This window comes from Oncorhynchus nerka, linkage group LG28 (genome assembly GCF_034236695.1).
Source record: "Oncorhynchus nerka isolate Pitt River linkage group LG28, Oner_Uvic_2.0, whole genome shotgun sequence".
In the NCBI taxonomy this organism is placed as follows: Eukaryota; Metazoa; Chordata; class Actinopteri; order Salmoniformes; family Salmonidae; genus Oncorhynchus; species Oncorhynchus nerka.
In genome coordinates, this window is record NC_088423.1 from 16,461,618 (window position 1) to 16,478,983 (window position 17,366).

The following is a 17,366-nucleotide window of genomic DNA, read 5'->3' on the forward strand; positions in this document are numbered from 1 at the left end:
TACTTGGTGGTGTCCCATCTTTTCCACAAGTTCATCAATGTTCGGGTAAGGCTCTGAGCTGAAGAAATCCTCAGAATTGAGTGGAGGTGTTCAGCAGTAAGTCGACTTCTGTGTGATGTTTTGTTCAGGTTCATCAAAGAAAACAGTTGTTCACACAGGTATGTGCTGCCAAACATAGACAACGTTTGAGCAGCCTGGATGCGCAGCTGGGGCATTGTGCCGGGAGGAACGGGCGAACTCCGCAGCACCCACTGCCGCATATTTTGCCCTCAGTGCATCATTGCATTGGAGGTCAATCAACTCCATTTGGAGGTTTGGTGGTGAGCTTTCCACGTCAACAGCAAATGGGTTACCGAGCAGTTCCAACCTGCTTTTTGTGCTTCAAAGTCAGCAAATCGGCGTCGAAAGTCAGCGGCAAGCATACCCATTTTATCAGCCAACTGTGTGCTCGGGAACGCACTGGTAGAGAGCTTCTCTTTCATGGTCTGGCAGCTGGGAAAGTGGCTCAAATTTTCTTTCCGCATCTGCGTCTCCCACAGAGTCAGTTTGGTTTTAAATGCCTTCACTGTACTGTACATATCAGAGATGACACGATCCCGACCCTGCAGCTGCAAGTTTATTGCATTCAGATGACTCGTAATGTCACACAGAAAAGCCATTTCACACAGAAACATTTCGTCTCGGAGTTGTGTTGTGTCTTTCCCTTTGCTGTCCAAGAACAGACAAATCTCCTCACGAAGCTCGAAACATCTTTGAAGCACCTTTCCCTGGCTTAGCCATCGCACCTCTGTGTGATAAGGCAAATCACCATGCTCCGTTTCTAACTCCGTCAGAAATGCCTTGAACTGGCGGTGATTCAAACCTTTGGCTCTGATAAAGTTAACTGTGCGCGTGATGATGCTCATTACATGCTCCATTTTCAAGGCTTTACCGCACAACGCTTCCTGGTGTATGATACAATGATAAGCTGTCAGCTCACCTGTCGCGTTTTCCTCTTGCATCTTTTCCCGTATCTTCGCCACCAGTCCGCTCCTGTGTCCACACATCGCAGGTGCTCCGTCGGTTGTCAAACCCACGAGTTTTTCCCAAGGCAGCTCCATCTCATTTACACATCTTGACACCTCTTCATACAAATCATGCCCCGTAGTTGTGCCATGCATAGGACGTAAAGCCAAAAACTCCTCTGTCACGCTTAGGTTGGAGTCCACTCCGCGGATGAAAATTGACAACTGGGCAATGTCAGAAATGTCGGTGCTCTCATCCACAGCCAAGGAATATGCAATAAAATCTTTTCCCTTTTTCACAAGCTGCTCTTTTAGATTGATGGACAACTGGTCTACTCTCTCGGCAATGGTGTTTCTGCTCAGACTCACATTTAAAAAGAGTTGCCTTTTTCTGGGCAAACTTCGTCACAAACTTTAATCATGCAGTTTTTGATGAAATCCCCTCCGTAAATGGCCGGGCTGATTTAGCGATCTCTTCTGCCAAAATAAAACTGGCCTTGACAGCAGCCTGGCCTTGTGATTTGGCTTTTTGAACAGAGCCTGTCGAGATTTGAGGCCTCGTTTTAATTCCTCTGCCTTTTGTAGCCTTTGTTCCATGTCCATATTCTTGTTTTTGTCCGCGTGTTTCGTTTCATAATGTCGTCTCAGATTATACTCTTTCAGTACCGCCACACTTTCTCCACACAGAAGACACACAGGTTTTCCAGCTACCTTCGTGAACATATACTCCGACTCCCACCTTGTTTGAAACCCCCGGTTCTCAGTATCCACCTTCCGTTTTGCCATTTTTGATGGGTATCTGAAAGTTAATTTTACTGTGATGCTGACGACTGCTGTGCCAATAAATATTGAAATGAAGCAGCTTACTGCTCGGTGCGTCACCTTTGCATTGTGGGAAATGTAGTATTGGTGCGTGTAAAAGATCTGCGGGCTGCCGGCTTGCTGCGGGCCGGTTCTAATAATAAATCAAGATCATCCCAGGGGCCGTAAAAAACCTTCTTGCGGGCCGGATGTGGCCCGCGGGCCTTGACTCTGACATATGTGTGTTAGAGCCTTATTCTTAAATGTAATTTTATCCTCATCAATCTACACCCAATACCTTATAATGACAAAGCAAAAATAGGGTTAACATTTTATACATTTGATAAAAAATACAAATTAATACCTTTTTGACATAAGCATTTGCTATGAGACTTTAATTTGAGCTCAGGTGCATCCTGTTTCCATTGATCATCCTTGAGATGTTTCTACAACTTGATTGGAGTCCACCTGTGGTGAATTCAATTGTTTGGACATGATTTAGAAAGGCACACACCTGTCTATATAAGGTCCCACAGTTGACAGTGCATGTCAGAGCAAAAACCAAGCCATGAGGTCGAAGGAATTGTCCGCAAAGTTCCGAGACAGGATTGTGTGGAAGCATAGATCTGGGGAAGGGTATCAAAAAATGTCTGCAGCATTGAAGGTCCCCAAGAACACAGTGCCCTCCATCATTCTGAAATGGAAGAATTTTAGAACCACCAAAACTGTTCCTAGAGCCAAACTGATCAATCAGGGGAGAAGGGCCTTGGTCAGGGAGGTGACCAAAAACCTGATGGTCACTCTGACAAAGCTCCACAGATCCTCTGTGGAGATGGGAGAACCTTCCAGTAGTACAACCATTTCTGCAGCACTCCACCAACCAGAACTTTATGGTAGAATGGCCAGACAGAAGCCACCCCTCAGTAAAAGGCACATGACAACCTGCTTGGAGTTTGCCAAAAGGCACCTAAAGGACTCTCAGACCATGAAAAACAAGATTCTCTGGTCTGATGAAACCAAGCTTGAACTATTTTGTTGAATGCCAAGCATCAACTCTGGAGGAAACCTGGCACCATCTCTACTGTGAAGCATGGTGGTAGCAGCATCATGCTGTGGGGATGTTTTTCAGCTGCATGTACTGGAAGACATGTCAGGATTGAGGGAAAGATGAACAGAGCAAAGTAGAGAGATTCATAAGAAAACCTACTCCATAGCACTCAGGACCTCAGACTGGGTGAAGGTTCACCTTCCAAAAGGACAACGACCCTAAGCACACAGCCAAGACAATGCAGGAGTGGCTTCGGGACAAGTCTCTGAATGTCCTTGAGTGGCCCAGCCAGATTCCAGACTTGAACCTGATCGAACATCTTTGGAGAGACCTGAAAATAGCTGTGCAGCGACGCTCCCTATCCAACCTGACAGAGCTTGAGAGGATCTGCAGAGAAGAATTGGAGACACTCTCCAAATACAGGTGTGCCAAGCTTGTAGCGTCATACTCAAGAAGACTTGATGCTGTAATCACTGCCAAAGGTGCTTCAACAAAGTACTGAGTAAAGGGTCTGAGTACCTTTTTTAAAACATTTGCTAAATCTTTTTTTTTAAAGTTTTCTTTGTCATTGTATTATAAGGAATTACATTATATCATATTAACCCAACCTTCTAAGTGTTACAGATCGACTTTGATTATTTATTGGAAGTTTGTTTTATCCATGTTTTAAAATCTGTCAGTTTTATAGACCTAGGCAAAGGTCAACTCCCTAGGCAAAGGTCAACTCCCTTATCTGCTCAGAGAATAGTCTAGAAGTGACACAAATGTTTATAAAAAGATGAGTTTGTGTATGTTTTGTTTTTCTGTATCAATTAGAAATTATTCATAAAATTACTTCGAAACTTGAAAGATTACATGGTATTCTTGTCGCTTTTGACACTGTATTTTTCTTTTTCGATTCCTTGGCAGAAACTAGTCCACATTTCCTACTGTGTGTGTTTCTACAATGTTTTATTTTCACATACAATTTGGAGAAGAGCAAAAACGAGTGTAACCAACTTCATATAGCCACCCAGAAGAAAGGTACATGGACACCCACACTTCAGGTTAACTTGGTTTTCATCTGCAGTGAAATACATCAAACAGTGATGACAGGCATTGACAGGATGGTCACAGCCACAAGTTCACTGGCTTCTCACAGAACATCTCTCTCAGACTGAATGCACAAAGTGATCAAATAGTAAATATGTGCTATGTTCAGAAAATAACAAAAATACAGTAAGACATACCTACAGTGAAAGGTATCAAACAGTGATGACAGGCATTGATTGACCTGATGGTCACATCCACAAGTTCACTGGTTAGGTAGGACATATTTTATATAGGAGCAACAGTAATGATTACATGCCTTCAATGTTAAGTGACATCAATCCATAAATACATAGCACAAGTACAACCTGTTTTATATAAACCTTTTAAGGTAGTAAGAAAATAACATTCACTTAATAAGTCTAAGTCACTTAAGAAGTCTTGAATGGGCCTCCCAGGTGGCGCAGTAGTCTAAGACACTGCATCGCAGTACTAGCTGTGTCACTAGAGATCCAGGCTCTGTCGCAGCCGGCCGCGACCAGGAGACCCATGGGGCAGCGCACAATTGGCCCAGCGTCGTCCGGGTTAGGAAGGCAGGGATGTTCTTGTCCCATCGAGCTCAAGCGACTCCTGTGGCGGGCCGGGTGCAATGCACACTGACACTGTTGCACGATGTTTCCTCCAACACATCGGTGCAGCTGGCTTCCGGTTAAAGTGGGCATTGTGTCAAGAAGCAGTGCAGTGCGGCTCGACTGGGTTGTGTTAAGGCAGTCGCACGGCTCTCTCCGTACGGGAGTTGTCGTGATGGGACACTGGTGTTCAAATTTGTGATGGGATCCACATTTGGATACCACGAATTTGGGGAGAAAATGGGGTAAAAAAATGTAATATAAATAAAAAAGATGTCTTGAATTACCAATAAATCAAATGCCTGCAATAGCTAGCGTGACATTACAATTCACTGACAGTGCAAGTTAGCACATCATTAACATGGCTAGCTAAGCCAGCAAACACTTGGTTAACTTGTCGAAATAGGCTTTAAATACATTAGCACAACATAAATATATACATAGCCACATTGGCTATTGACTTTGTGATATATTAAACGGTTTTCAAAAGACACTATGTGTTACACTGTTTTAAACAGTTTTTACATGCAGAGGAATGAGACACGAACCGGCTTTCAACATATCTCTCTCAGACTGAAGAGCAGGCAGACTAAAAAAAGGAAACGTTATTAACATCACACCTTTTCTGAAGTGAATGGTTTCACCCACTTTCTGCCTGAGAACAGCGGTTTTCTTCAATATTTACATTGCACGCAGTGAGAGTGAGGTTGATGTAAACTCTACAATTTCACTTCAGTCATCTACAAACACATAGTTTATTAGATTTTTTTTTGCAGGTTTACAGCTTATTTCCTGGAATTCTATGCATTTTGCCATCGGGTGGGGAGAAATGTTGACCGTTTTAAAGCTAATTTCCCGCGAATCTACACATTTGGCCATGATTTATGCCATTTTGATAAGCGATTGGGTGAGAGTGATCAACAAAATAAATGAGGGACTCTGGAGATCAGCGCCCCTGGGCAGCCCAACTGATGACTTGTTTTTGTTATTCCAAAAAATAAGATCCAGACCTGTGTCCTCATACTGTATGTAGCTAAACCGTGTTGAAAGACAGTATGAAGATACTGGGGATTTCTATTGGAGAAGCAGTTTTAGCCTATCACGCTTGAAGGCGATGTCAGACCGACTTTGGCTAACTAAGCTCATGCGTAGATACACGTCATCGGGTTTAACGGTTATTTCGCGCCGAACTGCGAATGTGGAGGCCGTCAAATCAAAGGCACTTGTTCGATATAAAATAGTTTAAGACGAAAATAAAAACGTGTTAGCTTGTCACTTTTACGAGTTTGAAGTAATAACATGTTCTACTAGGATATATTTTATATAGGCGACATTTGCATCAATCTGGGCTGTGCCTTTAGATTTCGAGAAAGTATTTTTATGTGAATAAACAGGACACTAGGATCTAGATGGTTTGTCTTTATTTCATCACAGTTTCTTTCTCTGTTGATTTGCTTGAATAGAGAGCATTGTGAAATGCGCACACGAACACACACACACACAGGAGTAGACCTTTCTCTCTAGAGCCGAAATCACTCACACGAAGCAACCTGGAAGCAATTTCTGTTGCAGATGTAAGTAGCAAGTGCCATGATCTAAAGCAATTTTGCTGATACACGAAGCAATTCAAACGCGATTGAAATGGACTCACGAAGCAACCCAGATGCAACTCTGTTGCCAGCAACAACATTTGCTGTACAGGTTGCTTTGTGTGACATCGGCTTTATCTTCAGACAACATTTAGTTAACAGAGAATGAATAGCAGCATTGTAGACCAATCAGATTATATCTCTACAGATGAGAAACATTACAACATCCTGTATTCCGAGGCCAACAAAGTGAAAGTGACGTGGATGAAACGTGTAGAGAGGAATCGTCGCAGTCAATTGACTGTTGTACCTGTGTGACCAGGCTGAAATGACAGTGCTCTGTGTTGGTGTCCCGTTACACATGTGGCTGAGTAGACTATATAAGCAGCGCAATGCAAACCAGTCGTATAAATCAGTGTGTGCTGCTGTCTACCCCTGCAGAATTGTTTGAGGAGCGAGATAGGCTGCTGCAGATTTCATTCCTTTCGAATTATTTGAAAGAGCAAAACATATTTTTTTAGCAATAATGGGTGTTATGGTTTCGCAACTCTTCTCTCGTTTCTTCGAGAAAAAACAGATGAGAATTCTGATGGGTAATACTTATTTCCAACATTGTTAATGTCATTGTGTTATTATTACAATGTTGCAATGTCTGTACAATGTTACAATGTATTTGTTACAATGTGTTATAACATTTACTTTTTTTGATTGATTTGACATAGGCTTATTATTATATGAATATTATTCATATTACTTAGGTTTTAAAATGATCCATATTGTTCCTACAGTTGGGTTAGATGCTGCAGGGAAGACCACTGTCCTGTACAAACTAAAACTTGGAGAAGTTGTCACCACTATCCCCACTATTGGTAAGCATTGATTGATATATAGGCTATATGCACTGATTGACAACGTTTGCTTCTTATATGTATTTGACCCTGCGCTGCTAGACAGAGCATAGCTGAATGTCCTTTGTGCTGATCACCATAGGGTTCAATGTGGAGACGGTTGAGTACAAGAACATCAGCTTCACGGTGTGGGATGTAGGTGGTCAGCACGTCATCAGACCTCTGTGGAAGCATTACTACCAGAACACGCAGGTAGTACTAACCCTAATACTCTCAACTAACCTGAACATCCTCAACTAACCCTAACAACTTCAACTAACCCTAACCCTAACAGTCTCAGTTAACCCTAACAGCCTCAGCTAACCCTAACAGCTTCAACTAACCCTAACAGCTTCAACTAACCCTAACCCTAAGAGCCTCACCTAACCTCAACAGCCTCAACTAAGCCTAACCCTAATAAACCTAAACTAACAGCCTCAACTAACCCTAACAGCCTCACTTAAACACTCAGGTATCCTAACCCTAATAGCCTTAACTATGGGATAATTGCAAATCCCGTCAACTCAGAAAATGTATTCCAATTCCAATTTTCCTCATTCCTTAAAAGCATGTGTCTGTGTTCCAATATCTTCATCCAGGGTCTTATATTTGTGGTAGACAGCAACGATCCTGAGAGGATAAATGATGCTACAGAGGAACTACAGAACATGGTGAGTCATCTGTCCTTCCATTCATATTTCCATTCATATTTCCACACTTTCCTATAGCAACTATAAAAGCAGCATTGTAGAAACTTCACACTCAACGGTACGACTTGACTAGGGTAGTGTCAACAACGCAGCTAGCCTACCCCAGCAGTACTGTATCATTTTAATCATTTTAGTCAATTAGATTCTTGCTACGTAAGCTTAACTTTCTGAACATTCGAGACGTGTAGTCCACTTGTCATTCCAATCTCCTCTGCATTAGCGTAGCCTCTTCTCTAGCCTGTCAACTATGTGTCTGTCTATCCCTGTTCTCTCCTCTCTGCACAGACCATACAAACGCTCCACACCGCATGGCCGCGGCCACCCTAATCTGGTGGTCCCAGCGCGCACGACCCACGTGGAGTTCCAGGTCTCCGGTAGCCTCTGGAACTGCCGATCTGCGGCCAACAAGGCAGAGTTCATCTCAGCCTATGCCTCCCTCCAGTCCCTCGACTTCTTGGCTCTGACGGAAACATGGATCACCACAGACAACACCGCTACTCCTACTGCTCTCTCTTCGTCCGCCCACGTGCTCTCGCACACCCCGAGAGCTTCTGGTCAGCGGGATGGTGGCACCGGGATCCTCATCTCTCCCAAGTGGTCATTCTCTCTTTCTCCCCTTACCCATCTGTCTATCGCCTCCTTTGAATTCCATGCTGTCACAGTTACTAGCCCTTTCAAGCTTAACATCCTTATCATTTATCGCCCTCCAGGTTCCCTCGGAGAGTTCATCAATGAGCTTGATGCCTTGATAAGCTCCTTTCCTGAGGACGGCTCACCTCTCACAGTTCTGGGCGACTTTAACCTCCCCACGTCTACCTTTGACTCATTCCTCTCTGCCTCCTTCTTTCCACTCCTCTCCTCTTTTGACCTCACCCTCTCACCTTCCCCCTACTCACAAGGCAGGCAATACGCTCGACCTCATCTTTACTAGATGCTGTTCCTCCACTAACCTCATTGCAACTCCCCTCCAAGTCTCCGACCACTACCTTGTATCCTTTTCCCTCTCGCTCTCATCCAACACTTCCCACACTGCCCCTACTCGGATGGTATCGCGCCGTCCCAACCTTCGCTCTCTCTCCCCCGCTACTCTCTCCTCTTCCATCCATCCACAACCCTCCTCTCCTCCCTTTCTGCATCCTTTGACTCTCTATGTCCCCTATCCTCCAGGCCGGCTCGGTCCTCCCCTCCCGCTCCGTGGCTCGACGACTCATTGCGAGCTCACAGAACAGGGCTCCGGGCAGCCGAGCGGAAATGGAGGAAAACTCGCCTCCCTGCGGACCTGGCATCCTTTCACTCCCTCCTCTCTACATTTTCCTCCTCTGTCTCTGCTGCTAAAGCCACTTTCTACCACTCTAAATTCCAAGCATCTGCCTCTAACCCTAGGAAGCTCTTTGCCACCTTCTCCTCCCTCTTGAATCCTCCTCCCCTCCCCCCTCCTCCCTCTCTGCAGATGACTTCGTCAACCATTTTGAAAAGAAGGTCGACGACATCCGATCCTCGTTTGCTAAGTCAAACGACACCGCTGGTTCTGCTCACACTGCCCTACCCTGTGCTCTGACCTCTTTCTCCCCTCTCTCTCCAGATGACATCTCGCGTCTTGTGACGGCCGGCCGCCCAACAACCTGCCCGCTTGACCCTATCCCCTCCTCTCTTCTCCAGACCATCTCCGGTGACCTTCTCCCTTACCTCACCTCGCTCATCAACTCATCCCTGACCGCTGGCTACGTCCCTCCTGTCTTCAAGAGAGCGAGAGTTGCACCCCTTCTGAAAAAACCTACACTCGATCCCTCCGATGTCAACAACTACAGACCAGTATCCCTTCTTTCTTTTCTCTCCAAAACTCTTGAACGTGCCGTCCTTGGCCAGCTCTCCCGCTATCTCTCTCAGAATGACCTTCTTGATCCAAATCAGTCAGGTTTCAAGACTAGTCATTCAACTGAGACTGCTCTTCTCTGTATCACGGAGGCGCTCCGCACTGCTAAAGCTAACTCTCTCTCCTCTGCTCTCATCCTTCTAGACCTATCGGCTGCCTTCGATACTGTGAACCATCAGATCCTCCTCTCCACCCTCTCCGAGTTGGGCATCTCCGGCGCGGCCCACGCTTGGATTGCGTCCTACCTGACAGGTCGCTCCTACCAGGTGGCGTGGCGAGAATCCGTCTCCTCACCACGTGCTCTCACCACTGGTGTCCCCCAGGGCTCTGTTCTAGGCCCTCTCCTATTCTCGCTATACACCAAGTCACTTGGCTCTGTTATAACCTCACATGGTCTCTCCTATCATTGCTATGCAGACGACACACAATTAATCTTCTCCTTTCCCCTTCTGACGACCAGGTGGCGAATCGCATCTCTGCATGTCTGGCAGACATATCAGTGTGGATGACGGATCATCACCTCAAGCTGAACCTCGGCAAGACGGAGCTACTCTTCCTCCCGGGGAAGGACTGCCCGTTCCATGATCTCGCCATCACGGTTGACAACTCCATTGTGTCCTCGTCCCAGAGCGCTAAGAACCTTGGCGTGATCCTGGACAACACCCTGTCGTTCTCAAATAACATCAAGGCGGTGGCCCGTTCCTGTAGGTTCATGCTCTACAACATCCGCAGAGTACGACCCTGCCTCACACAGGAAGCGGCGCAGGTCCTAATCCAGGCACTTGTCATCTCCCGTCTGGATTACTGCAACTCGCTGTTGGCTGGGCTCCCTGCCTGTGCCATTAAACCCCTACAACTCATCCAGAACGCCGCAGCCCGTCTGGTGTTCAACCTTCCCAAGTTCTCTCACGTCACCCCGCTCCTCCGCTCTCTCCACTGGCTTCCAGTTGAAGCTCGCATCCGCTACAAGACCATGGTGCTTGCCTACGGAGCTGTGAGGGGAACGGCACCTCAGTACCTCCAGGCTCTGATCAGGCCCTACACCCAAACAAGGGCACTGCGTTCATCCACCTCTGGCCTGCTCGCCTCCCTACCACTGAGGAAGTACAGTTCTCGCTCAGCCCAGTCAAAACTGTTCGCTGCTCTGGCCCCCCAATGGTGGAACAAACTCCCTCACGACGCCAGGACAGCGGAGTCAATCACCACCTTCCGGAGACACCTGAAACCCCACCTCTTTAAGGAATACCTAGGATAGGATAAAGTAATCCTTCTCCCCCTTAAAAGACCTAGATGCACTATTGTAAAGTGGCTGTTCCACTGGATGTCATAAGGTGAAAGCACCAATTTGTAAGTCGCTCTGGATAAGAGCGTCTGCTAAATGACTTAAATGTAATGTAAATGCAACTCTTAAGTTTGCTCTTGGCCACCGGAGAGGATCGTAGTAACAGTATAATGGGATCTTTCTGATTCCCTACGAGGAATGTAATAATACAGTAATATGACTGTTCTAATAGAGATAGGAGAGAGTGTTTACCTGTTTAATGTGACTGTTCTGATTCCCTGTGTTCTGTGTTATTGATCCTCCACACACGATGCAACATTACAGAGAAAAGTGTAATAACTCATTCAGTACTGTGGCTGTTCTGATTCCCTGTGTTCTTTGCTGTTGACCCACAGCTTGAAGAGGACCAGTTGAGAGATGTAGTTCTGCTGGTGTTCGCCAACAAACAGGACCTTCCCAACGCCATGTCTGTCAGTGACATCACAAATAAACTGGGACTGAGGAAACTTCAACTGAATACTCCTGTAAGTATGACCATCTAGAATCTCTAAGGTTTCGCAAGCCAATTCTAACTAGCGTTAGCGCAATGACTGGAAGTCTATGGTATACACTAGCATGCTAGCTGTTACCATGCCAGCAGTTACCATAGACTTTCAGTCATTGCGCTAACAATAGTTAGTAATTGCGCTAATGCTAATGAACAACATTTTTCAAACTGCATGCATAGACACAGTTGAAGTCGGAAGTTTACATACACTTAGGTTAGAGTCATTAAAACTTGTTTTTCAACCACTCCACACATTTCTTGTTGACAAACTATAGTTTTGGCAAGTCGGTTAGGACATCTACTTTTTGCATGACGCAAGTCATTTTTCCAACAATTGTTTACAGACAGATTATTTCACTTATAATTCACTGTATCACTATTCCTGTGTGTCAGAAGTTACATACACTAAGTTGACTGTGCCTTTTAAACAGCTTGGAAAATTCCAGAAAATGATGTCATGGCTTTAGAAGCTTCTGCTAATTGACATCATTTGAGTCAGTTGGAGGTGTACCTGTGGATGTATTTCAAGGCCTACCTTCAAACTCAGTGCCTATTTGCTTGACATCATGGGAAAACCAAAAGAAATCAGCAATTTCCAAACGCCTGAAGGTACCATGTTCATCTGTACAAACAATAGTACGCAAGTATAAACACCATGGGACCACGCAGCCATTCATAACGCTCAGGAACGAGACGCGTTCTGTCTCCTAGAGATGAACGTACTTTGGTGCGAAAAAGTGCAAATCGATCCCAGAACAACAGCAAAGGACCTTGTGAAGATGCTGGAGGAAGCAGGTACAAATGTATCTATCTCCACAGTAAAAACGAGTCCTAAATCGACATAACCTGAAAGGCCGCTCAGCAAGGAAGCCACTGCTCCAAAACCGCCATAAAAAAGCCAGACTACGGTTTGCAACTGCACATGTGGACAAAGATCGTGCTTTTTGGAGAAACATCCTCGGCTCTGATTAAACAAAAATAGAACTGTTTGGCCATAATGACCAATCGTTATGTTTGGAGGAAAAAGGGAGAGGCTTGCAAGCCAAAGAACACCATCCCAACACACACGGAAACAAACACCCACAAACCAAAAGTGAAACCCAGGCTACCTAAGTATGATTCTCAATCAGGGACAACAATTGACAGCTGCCTCTGATTGAGAACCATACTAGGCCGAACTCAAAAACCAACATAGAAAAACAAACCTAGACTGCCCACTCCAACTCACGCCCTGACCATACTAAAATAAAGACCAAAACAAAGGAACTAAGGTCAGAACGTGACAGCACCTCACAAAATACATGGCATTATGAAGAAGGAAAATTATGTGGATATATTGAAGCAACATCTCAATCAATCAATCAATCAAATGTATTTATCAAGCCCTTCTTACGTCAACTGATGTCACAAAGTGCTCTACAGAAACCCAGCCTTAAACCCCAAACAGCAAGCAATGCAGTTGTAGAAGCACGGTGGCTAGGAAAAACTCCCTAGAAAGGCCAGAACCAAGGAAGAAACCTAGAGAGGAACCAGGCTATGAGGGGTGGCCAGTCCTCTTCTGGCTGTTCCGGGTGGAGATTATAACAGAACATAGCCAAGATGTTCAAATGTTCATAGATGACCAGCAGGGTCAAATAATAATAATCACAGTGGTTGTTGAGGGTGCCACAGGTCAGCACCTTAGGACTAAATGTCAGTTGGCTTTCCATAGCCAATCATTCAGAGTATCTCTACCGCTCCTGCTATCTCAAGAGAGTTGAAAACATCAGGTCTGGGACAGGTAGCACGTCCGGTGAACATGTCAGGGTTCCATAGCTGAGGGCAGAACAGTTGAAACTGGAGCAGCAGCATGACCAGGTGGACTGGGGACAGCAAGGAGTCATCAGGCCAGGTAGGTCTGAGGCATGGTCCTAGGGATCAGTCCCTCCGAGAGAGAGAAAGGAAGAAAGAGAGAAAAAAAGAGAGAGAATTAGAGAGCATACTTAAATTCACACAGGACACTGGATAAGACAGGAGAAATACTCCAGATATAACAGACTGACCCTAGTCCCCGACACATAAACTACTGCAGAATAAATACTGGAGGCTGAGACAGGAGGGGTCTGGAGACACTGTGGCCCCGTCCGACGATACCCCCGGACAGGGCCAAACAGGCAGGATATAACCCCACCCTCTTTTCAAAGCACAGCCCCCACACCACTAGAGGGATATCTTCAACCACCAACTTACCATCCCGAGACAAGGCTGAGTATAGCCCATCTGACTCAGTTTACAGCTCTGTCAGGAAGAATGAGCCAAAATTCACCCAACTTATAGTGGGAAGCTTGTGCATGGCTACCCAAAACGTTTGACCCAAGTTAAACAATTCAAAGGCAATGCTACCAAATATTATTTGAGTGTATGTACATTTCTGACCCACTGGGAATGTGATGAAAGAAATAAAAGCTGAAATAAATCATTCTCTCTAATATTATTCTGACATTTCACATTCTTAAAATAAAGTGGTGATCCTAACTGACCTTAGACAGGGAATTTTAACTAGGATTAAATGTCAGATATTGTGAAAACTGAGTGTAAATGTATTTGGCTGAGGTGAATGTGAACTTCCGACTTCAAATGTAAAAATGGTGTCCATGAGTTCATCTGTTTCTGGGGAAGTAGATAAAGGGAAATACATAAAGGGTGTCATTCCCAAAATCCTGATGTATCCCTTTAAATGTTGAATACTACAACTCGCCTCGGATTGAATCCCTGCCCAGATTTGCTAAATAATGCACTCTGGTTGTTTGTCATCTCAGTGGTTTGTCCAGGCTACCTGTTAATGACTAACTTTGTGTCCTCTCTCCTCAGTGGTTTGTCCAGGCTACCTGTGCGACCCAGGGTTCAGGTCTGTTGGAAGGACTGGACTGGTTGGCTGACCAGCTTTCCAAGCGCTAACTAGCTGAGTTGGCTCTGTAGCGACGTTTACCCCTAGGTACAGGTCTAGGATCAGCTTCCCCTCCCCCGAACATAACCTTAATCATTAGTGAGTTCATTAGAACGTGCGTTGAAGATGTCGTTCCCATAGCAACGATTAAAACATTCCCGAACCAGAAACCGTGGATTGATGGCAGCATTCGCGTGAAATTGAAAGTGCGAGCCACTGCTTTTAATCAGGGCAAGGTGACCGGAAACATGACCGAATACAAACAGTGTAGCTATTCCCTCCACAAGGCAATCAAACAAGCTAAGCGTCAGTATAGAGACAAAGTAGAATCGCAATTCAACGGCTCAGACACAAGAGGTATGTGGCAGGGTCTACAGTCAATCACGGATTACAAAAAGAAAACCAGCCCAGTCACGGACCAGGATGCCTTGCTCCCAGGAAGACTAAATAACTTTTTTGCCCGCTTTGAGGACAATACAGTGCCACTGACACGCCCGCAACCAAAAAATGCGGACTCTCCTTCACTGCAGCCGAGGTGAGTAAAACATTTAAACGTGTTAACCCTCGCAAGGCTGCAGGCCCAGACGGCATCCCCAGCCGCGCCCTCAGAGCATGCGCAGACCAGCTGGCCGGTGTGTTTACGGACATATTCAATCAATCCCTATGCCAGTCTGCTGTTCCCACATGCTTCAAGAGGGCCACCATTGTTCCTGTTCCCAAGAAAGCTAAGGTAACTGAGCTAAACGACTACCGCCCCGTAGCACTCACTTCCGTCATCATGAAGTGCTTTGAGAGACTAGTCAAGGACCATATCACCTCCACCCTACCTGACACCCTAGACCCACTCCAATTTGCTTACCGCCCAAATAGGTCCACAGACGATGCAATCTCAACCACACTGCACACTGCCCTAACCCATCTGGACAAGAGGAATACCTATGTGAGAATGCTGTTCATCGACTACAGCTCAGCATTTAACACCATAGTACCCTCCAAACTCGTCATCAAGCTCGAGACCCTGGGTCTCGACCCCGCCCTGTGCAACTGGGTACTGGACTTCCTGACGGGCCGCCCCCAGGTGGTGAGGGTAGGTAACAACATCTCCACCCCGCTGATCCTCAACACTGGGGCCCCACAAGGGTGCGTTCTGAGCCCTCTCCTGTACTCCCTGTACACCCACGACTGCGTGGCCACGCACGCCTCCAACTCAATCATCAAGTTTGCGGACGACACAACAGTGGTAGGCTTGATTACCAACAACGACGAGACAGCCTACAGGGAGGAGGTGAGGGCCCTCGGGAGTGTGGTGTCAGGAAAATAACCTCACACTCAACGTCAACAAAACTAAGGAGATGATTGTGGACTTCAGGAAACAGCAGAGGGAACACCCCCCTATCCACATCGATGGAAAAGTAGTGGAGAGGGTAGTTTTAAGTTCCTCGGCGTACACATCATAGACAAACTGAATTGGTCCACCCACACAGACAGCATCGTGAAGAAGGCGCAGCAGCGCCTCTTCAACCTCAGGAGGCTGAAGAAATTCGGCTTGTCACCAAAAGCACTCACAAACTTCTACAGATGCACAATCGAGAGCATCCTGTCGGGCTGTATCACCGCCTGGTACGGCAACTGCTGGTAAGGACACCTACACCACCCGATGTCACAGGAAGGCCATAAAGATCATCAAGGACAACAACCACCCGAGCCACTGCCTGTTCACCCTGCTATTGTCCAGAAGGCGAGGTCAGTACAGGTGCATCAAAGCTGGGGCCGAGAGACTGAAAAACAGCTTCTATCTCAAGGCCATCAGACTGTTAAACAGCCACCACTAACATTGAGTGGCTGCTGCCAACACACTGACTCAACTCCAGCCACTTTAATAATGGGAATTGATGGGAATTGATGTAAAATATATCACTAGCCACTTTAATTCAACAATGCTACTTAATATAATGTCTACATACCCTACATTATTTATCTCATATGTATACGTATATACTGTACTCTATATCATCTACTGCATCTTTATGTAATACATGTATCACTAGCCACTTTAAACTATGCCACTTTGTTTACATACTCATCTCATATGTATATACTGTACTCGATACCATCTACTGCATCTTGCCTATGCCGCTCTGTACCATCACTCATTCATATATCTTTATGTACATATTCTTTATCCCTTTACACTTATGTGTATAAGGTAGTAGTTTTGGAATTGTTAGCTAGATTACTCGTTGGTTATTACTGCATTGTCAGAACTAGAAGCACAAGCATTTCGCTACACTCGCATTAACATCTGCTAACCATGTGTATGTGACTAATAAAATTGGATTTGATTTGATTTAGTTGGGGAAATGTAAAACTAACCCAAGATCAGTGTCTAGGAGCAAAGTCACTCTATAACAGCTGAGCCGAGCCCTCCTTAAGAACGACCAGGACACAACGTTTACTCAAGGACAACCATACAATCAGAACAAAACTTAGAAGTGGCTTTCTGAAATGTTTCCATTTCCATTTTTTGGGGGTAATGCACTTCAATGTATTGCACATATTGTAACTTGGAAAGTTATATAAAATATATATATTTTAAAATATCACTGAATGACTGTAAGCAGATTCTTTATCAACACCCCTGTATTTATTTCCTGACTTCCAATACTACCTCTAATAAAATCATGGTGTGTAAATGTATCTGCAGTCGTTTTATTTGTTGGTTTTGTTTCAGTAACTTTCCTTGTTGTCACTGAAGGGTCTGTGTAATGGAGGCAAAGACTAAAACTGAACGGGGACATATTTGCGAACATTAGAAAAAGTTTACGTTTAACCTTTGTCTCCTTCTCAAAATGTGCATCAGCCAATTATAATCGTTGACATAGTTGCACATGATCAAACGCTATATGTTAGCTGCTTCCATCAGATAACCAGGCAGATTTAGCCAGAGAGTAACAGGTAAGGAGAGAAGCCCAAAATATAGTTCCCTCCAGCAGGTGATGTTTTTCATTTTTTTCACCCACCAAGTAAGGACTTTTTGTATG

At 45.2% G+C, this 17,366-nt stretch overlaps 1 protein-coding gene across 1 annotated transcript; it reads left to right on the forward strand.

Annotated features, from left to right (window-relative positions):
- The first annotated feature begins 6,326 nt into the window (after window positions 1-6,326).
- On the forward strand, window positions 6,327-17,022 carry LOC115112946 (ADP-ribosylation factor 4-like). The gene is made up of 6 exons (XM_029640033.2): window positions 6,327-6,693; window positions 6,889-6,969; window positions 7,091-7,200; window positions 7,587-7,658; window positions 11,248-11,376; window positions 14,250-17,022. Exons 1-6 carry the CDS (start codon window positions 6,627-6,629, stop codon window positions 14,334-14,336), a joined length of 546 nt encoding a protein of 181 aa, XP_029495893.2. The 5' UTR covers window positions 6,327-6,626; the 3' UTR covers window positions 14,337-17,022.
- The last annotated feature ends 344 nt before the right edge of the window (window positions 17,023-17,366 follow it).